The sequence below is a fragment of the Triticum urartu genome, chromosome 6A, assembly GCF_056163025.1.
Source record: "Triticum urartu cultivar PI428250 chromosome 6A, HENAU_Tu73, whole genome shotgun sequence".
NCBI lineage: Eukaryota > Viridiplantae > Streptophyta > Magnoliopsida > Poales > Poaceae > Triticum > Triticum urartu.
In genome coordinates this window covers 570,471,514-570,478,620 of record NC_141878.1, presented here as the reverse complement: position 1 = coordinate 570,478,620, position 7,107 = coordinate 570,471,514, and the positions used below count along the sequence as shown (strand labels likewise).

At 45.6% G+C, this 7,107-nt stretch overlaps 2 protein-coding genes across 2 annotated transcripts; both read left to right on the top strand.

The window, feature by feature from the left end:
- The first annotated feature begins 854 nt into the window (after nucleotides 1-854).
- On the top strand, nucleotides 855-1,772 carry LOC147966416 (uncharacterized). Its single transcript, XM_087530826.1, has one exon. The coding sequence runs from the start codon at nucleotides 855-857 to the stop codon at nucleotides 1,770-1,772; it is 918 nt and encodes a 305-aa protein (XP_087386952.1).
- A 1,756-nt stretch (nucleotides 1,773-3,528) lies between these two features.
- On the top strand, nucleotides 3,529-7,107 carry LOC147966415 (uncharacterized). Its single transcript, XM_087530825.1, has 5 exons — nucleotides 3,529-5,025; nucleotides 5,110-5,310; nucleotides 5,530-6,246; nucleotides 6,388-6,522; nucleotides 6,595-7,107. The coding sequence occupies exons 1-5, from the start codon at nucleotides 3,529-3,531 to the stop codon at nucleotides 7,105-7,107; spliced, it is 3,063 nt and encodes a 1,020-aa protein (XP_087386951.1).

Sequence of the window (7,107 nt, the reverse complement as noted above, 5' to 3'; positions counted from 1 at the left end):
GACACCAACACGGGAAAACCCTTTACATCTTGAGGTGTACGTACATGCATATGCTATATAACACCAGTATACGGTATAATTTTCAGGTTGACTTAATGATGACAGTGCATGGGGTAAGATGTTCTCTTTGTTTTATCTGGTACAAAACACTAATGGGAATAAATGGTCCAGTAGTTCAGCCAGTTAGTCAATCATTGTATGTTTTACTCAGATAGATCCAACGGATGGTCTACCCCTTGGGCCAACTCCACCGCGCGACCCTATCATGTCCGCCCCCGTCCGTTTGGGGTAAAAGGGACAAACGAGACGGCCCAGCGCACGGCCTCAAACGGACAAATGTCCGGATTCCGTTCACTTTCGACCCATCCCCGGCCCAAACTTGCGCTCGGTTTGGGGTGAAAGGAACGCGCGCGGACGGCCTCGACGCATGCCCTTGCCCCCCCCCCCCCCCGGGCCCGCCTGTCAGGGACACTAGCAGTCCCTCCGCTCCCAACGCTTCACCCTCTCTCCCCGCCCCGCCGCGCCGTCGGCGCCGCCACTATTCTCCGGCCGCCTCCTCACCGCGCAGCCCCCCGTCGTCCATACCAAACCACGTCTCGACATGGTCGCCACCACGCCCGCGCTTCCGCCGTAGTTTTGGTCGTCGATCGGAGGAGGTTTGGCCGTCGCCGTCCTTGCCGGTGGCAGAGGGGAGACGACTGCCGGCGACGTACCACGGCGGCCGAGGCAGATTCCGACGAGAGCTCCAGAGCGGCCAGTAGCCGGCCGGCAACCACCCCTGCTGCGTCGAGGTGATCATCGCGGCCTCTTCGCCACCAAGACCGCAAGGTGTTCGACCTTTTGCCAACAAAGGTATGGACAACGGAGACGAGTTTTTCTTCCATCACTTCCTTTGTTCATCGGACGATTCGTTGTCGGATGATGACGATCTTGTGGTGGCTGCACTGGTCGTTCACGACCATATTCAACGGCAGCTTCCTCGGTACAGGGGGTCAGTCCCTGGCCGTGCTCCCAACCTGAACCGCAACAGGGAGAGAGGCCACGCCCTGCTCTATGCCGATTACTTTGCCAACACCCCGCTCTTCAAGCTGGATAAATTCCGCCGCCGTTTTCGAATGGCAAGGCATGTGTTCAATCGTATCCGAGAGGGAGTGGTTGCTCATAACCCATACTTCGAGTGCAAGACGGATGCCCTTGGCAAGCTTGGATTCTCCTTTTACCAGAAATGCACCGCGGCCATCCGCATACTTGCATATGGAATTCCAGGCGATCTGGTGGATGAGTATGTGCGTATGAGTGAGACAACATGTCTGATGTCAATGTACAAGTTTTGCCAGGCTATGATCGAGGTCTTTGGCGCGGAGTACTTGAGGCAGCCATCTGCCGCTGATACAGAGAGATTGTTGGCGACCAACGCAGCTAGAGGCTTTTCAGGTATGCTTGACAGCATAGATTGTATGCACTGGGAGTGGAAGAACTGTCCATTTGCTTGGCAGGGCCAGTACAAGGGGCATGTTAACGGATGCACTGTCATATTAGAAGCGGTGGCATCACAAGATCTTTGGATATGGCATTCTTTCTTCGGCATGGCAGGTTCTCACAATGATATCAACGTGCTGCAGCGTTCTCCAGTCTTCGCGAGGCTTGCAGAAGGCCACTCCCCACCTGTCAACTTTGAGATCAACGGCCACCATTACAACAAAGGATACTATCTAGCAGATGGTATATATCCTCAGTGGTCAACTTTTATGAAGACAATCTCGAAACCCTAAGGTGAGAAGAGAAAGTGATTTGCCCAAATGCAAGAGAGTGTTAGAAAGGATGTGGAACATGCTTTTGGTGTGCTTCAATCCCGGTGGGGTATCGTTCGAAACCCTGCACTGTCATGGGATGAAAGGAAGCTTTGGGAGGTGATGGCTGCTTGTGTGATCATGCACAACATGATCGTCGAGGACGAGCGTGATGAGAGTATCTTCGACCAAGGATTTGATTATCAAGCTGAAAATATTGAGCCCCTGCACCAAGACCCGGCCACATTTGAACAGTTTGCCCAATTCCACCGTGAGATGCGTGATTGGCACACTCATGTGAATCTTCAAAATGACTTGGTTGAGCACGTGTGGGATCACATTGGCAACCAATAGATGTATTTGTCCATTTTATGTTCAGTCAAGAAAATTTCGATTTGGTTGTAAAACTATTTTATTAAAGACAATTTCAATTGGGTTGTAAAACAATTTTAATTTTCAGACAAATATTTGGGTTCGAAACTAGTTTTGATGCAAATTTGGGCATTTTTTGACCCTGACGGACATGATGGGCCAAAAGGATGCGGCCGCGCACTGGGCGCACGGCCACCGCATCCCAGTACAGGCCCGGACACGACCCCAAATCCCTACCCAAAGGGACAAAAACCGGACAAAACGGATGTCCATTTAAGGTCGCGCGGTGGAGTTGGCCTTAATTCTGCCTTTTCGAGACGAGTATGTTGTGCCCAAAACTGGTCCGGCGTCCTCGAAGACTGGTTTCTCTCTTTCTTTGTCTTCTTGTCTCTGTGTTGCCTTGTCTCCAGAAAGAGAAAATTACATCTACAGTAACTGAACTTGACTCTAGAGTTCACTTTGGTCACTGTATTCACGAAATCGCAAGTTACGGTCACCGGGCTCGCTGAACCGGGTCACTATACGGTAACCCATACCGTTTCGGCTCGTATCGGCCCGATTTGACCAGAAACCCGCTTTGACTCGCCAGCTGGACATGACACGTCGACAAAACTTAAAGAAGCGAGCAGCAACCGAGCTATTTTGCACTTCCCCCCCTGTTCGGTCGAGACGCTTCACCTTTTCATCGACGCCTCCGAGGCAGAGGAGAAGAGAAAGGAAAGGGGAAGCGATCGCGGTGCTGATCGGCTAGGGTTTCATCGCCGCCGGTGGAGGCATCCACCGACGGAGCGACAGCGGCCAGAGGGTTCGTCGACGACTTGTTCCATGGCGCCTCGTCGCCGAGCAGAAGGAGACCCACCACCTGTGTATGGTAAACCCCTGTTTTCTCCCTGAACCTCTGTAAAACCCCCCTTTTCTCTCTGAATCTAATCGATTTGAGGTCGATTAGGTGGTTGCACGCTCTTATTTGCCTTCAGATTTTGATGTTACTGCTAGGGTTTCCGTTCTGCTATGGATTTTAGGCAGTTAATCTAGGGTTTTATGTAAATCTGCAGATGAAATTGACTACTTATCAAACTTCAGTCTTTGCATCAATTTTGGTGGTTATTTCCTTGGAGTTGGTAAAAATCGTGCATATGTCAATGGAGAAAACATGTGGTATGATTATGTGGAGGGGGATACACTTACTATCGAGAAGTTAGAAGATCTGGTAGAAGAATTGGGCTATGAAGTGAAGGGGAGATTGCAAATGTATTACTGCATGCCTGGTAAACCAATGACTGAAGGTGGTCTTGTGAAGATAACTTGCAATGACAACTGTCTTAACATGAGGGCACATGTAACATTTGGGCACAAGTTTTTGCAAATGTATCTTGATCATGATGAGAGTTTCAGGCAGTTTGACTGGGATGATGTGATAGAGTTTCCTGTAGCAGACCTGCCTACTGTTGTTAGTCCTATCAAACCAATTCAGATCATTAAGGAGGAAGCACTAGAGAAGCATAAGAAGAAGATTCAGCAGGATTTATTGGATAGGAAAATTAAGGAGGAAGCAGTGGAAAAAATGCAGTGTACGTTTGTCACTCATGTCACCATTGCAGATGATGCAGACCTAGCAGAAGAAGAAGCTGCAGAAGAAGCACTTGCAGAGCAAGAATCAGAAGGAACAAATTCTGCAGAAGAAGCAGTTGCAGAGCAAGCAGCAGAAGAAGCAGTTGCAGAGCAAGCAGCAGAAGAAGCAGTTGCAAATGAGGAGGAAGATGTGGAGCAGGGTGAAGAGGATGGCTCTGTTGCATATGACAGTGAAGGGTCAGTTTCTGATGCTGAAGTAAATGGGAGTGAACAAGGATCAGACTATGCTAATGAGATTGTAGATAGTGATTATAATGTCAGTGATTTAGATGATGATCTTAAAGAGGAGACAGTGGAGGAGCCTACTGATGTTCATATTAGAGCAAAGTCAGACCCTGTACAAGGATCAGATGAAGAAGACCTTGAGCTCCCAGATTCTGATGATGAAGCAGGTGCAAAGTACAAATTTAAAAGCTTTAGGAAGGAAGATTTGCATGATCCACAATTCAAATTTGGACAAGTTTTCCAGTCACCAGAATTGTTTAGAAAAGCAGTGAGAGAATATGCTTGCAAAAATAGATTTGACATCAAATTGCCAGTAAACGACAGGAAAAGAATTTCAGCAAAATGTCAGTCCCACTGCCCCTGGAACATTTGGTGTAGTTATGATAGCAGAACAAACTGCATGGTCATCAAGAGTTATAATGATGAACACAAATGTTCTAAGAAGTGGAAAGTAAAGGCATTTACTGCTAGATATCTTGCAGAAAAGTACTTGGAGCACTTCAGGGCAGATCAAGGAATGAATTTGAGAAATTTTGGGAGGTTAGTTCAAAAGGACTGGAATATGGCAGCTTCTTGTAGTAAACTAAGCAGAGCAAGGAGATATGCATTGAAGATAATCCATGGAGATGAGGAGGCACAGTACAACATGCTTTGGGATTATGCAAATGAAGTTAGAAGATCCAACCCTGGCAACACATTTTTCATTCAATTGGACAATGAATCAAGGTTCAACAGATGCTACTTCAGTTTTGATGCATGTAAAAGAGGATTCCTTGCAGGGTGTAGGCCCATAATTTGTTTTGATGGATGTCATTTGAAAACTAAGTATGGAGGTGTGCTTCTGTCTGCAGTTGGCATGGATCCTAATGATTGTATCTATCCTGTGGCACACTGCATTGTAGATGTTGAAGATACTAACACTTGGAGCTGGTTTATGAGAACACTGAAACACGATCTTGGGATTCAGAACACCTCAGCATGGACTGTCATGTCTGATAAGCAAAAGGTAAAGATATGTACATAGTTACTTACATACATACTGTCATGTCTGATATTCACTTACTTACTGACTAACTTACAAAACTTGTAGGGCCTAACAAATGCTGTAGAGCAGCATTTTCATGACTCAGAACACAGATTCTGTGTCAGGCACCTTTGGCAGAATTTCAGAGAGAAATATAGAGATGTTCTGAAAAACCAGCTCTGGAAGATAGCTAGGTGCACCACAACTGATCAGTATGAAGAATATATGGAAGAGATGAGACTTCTTGATAGTGAGGCTCATGCTTGGCTTGCAGAGAAGAGGCCTAACACTTGGGTTAGGGCATTCCAGACTGATTTGCCCAAATGTGATATTTTACTAAACAACAATTGTGAGGTTTTCAATAAGTAAGTGGTACATTTATGTGTTCATGTACTTGCTATGTGTTCTTCAATTGCTCATGTACTTGCTATGTGTTCTCTCTTCATAATGAATTAAGTATGTGTTATTTCTTCAAATACTTGTAGATATATTTTGGAGGCTAGAGAATTGCCAATCATCAGCATGATTGATAGAATCAAGTCACAACTTTCAAGCAGACATTATAACAAGCAGCAAGAGGCTAAGAAATTTAATGGTCGAATCTGCCCAAAGATCAAGAAAAGGCTTCTGAAGCACATAGAATGGTCTAATAGTTGTTACCCTACTAATGCTGGAGAGGGAATCTTCCAAGTTTCTTCACATGGTAGGGAGTACATTGTGGAGTTGCAGTTCAAGGCATGCACATGCAGAAGGTGGCAATTAACTGGCATTCCCTGCCCCCACTCCATAGCTTGCTATAGAGATGAACTAATTGATCCTGAGGAAATGGTGCACAAGTGTTATGATCTTTGCAATTTATCCAAAGCATATGCTTACATTATTATGCCTTGCAAAGATAGGAGGGAGTGGCAGAAAATGGGTGGTTGTGTAATTAAGCCTCCTTTGTATGAGAAGAAACTAGGGAGAAAGGCCAAGAATAGGAGAATGCAACCAGAGGAGGTAATAGCAAAGAAAGGAGGGAAAAAGATTACAAGACATGGCACAATTATTCATTGCAGCCATTGCAACAATCCTGGACATAATAAGAAAGGGTGCTCTGCCTTCAAGCAAGGCCTACCTGCAGCAAAACCTATGCAGAAGCAAATGAGGAAGAGGCCAAGAGCCACATTTGAAGAAGAAGAACAAGAACCTACTCTGTCACAGGTAACATTTGCAAATATTTCAGTGCTCGATATATCCATTTTAGCTTGTGGCTAATATTTCAGTGCTCGATACATCCATTTTAGCTTCTGGCAAATATTTCAGTGCTCGATACATTCATTTAACCTTGTTGCAAATGTGTAGGCTACAACACAAGAACAAGCACCTGGACCATCAATGACACAGGCAAGTGAGGAGCCTGTTGTCACACAGGAACATGACATGCCTCCAATTGGAGCTCTTCATCCACATTCAATGATGGAAATCATGAGAAATGAGGTATATCCATTGAACCTTGTTAAAAATATGATCTTGATGTGAAATACATCTCATGTTTCACTACTGTTACAGGCTCCTAAACCAAGGAAAAGAAAGGTGCCAACACCATTTCCTGAAAGCTCTTTCCTCAAAGAAGCTAGAACTGCAATGCCATCTGTAGGTAGCAGCACTGCAACAAGATTAGGAAATCTTGCAGCTAGAGTTGAAGTGATGGGGGAGGCCAAGCAGCAAGCCAATGAAATATTGCATGAAAAGAGGTGTGCTGAAATCCTAGCACAAAGGGAAGCTGCTGCTTTGCAAAAAGCAAGTGAATCCCTTGCCAAGAAACAAGCTGAAAAGGCCAAAAAAGCTCAAGAAAAAGAAGCTTTGAAAGCAGAGGCAAGAAAAAAAAGAGAGCAAGAACTTGAGGCCAAGAAGCTTGCAGCAGCAGCTAAAAAACAAGAACTAATGGAGGCAAAGAAGAGGGCTGCAGAAGAGAAGAAAGCAGCAGCGGAAGCAAAGAAAATTATTGCACTGCAAAAGAAAGCAGCTGCTGCAGCAAATAAGCACAAGAAAGTTAACATGTTTGATGAATTCAGGTCCTGA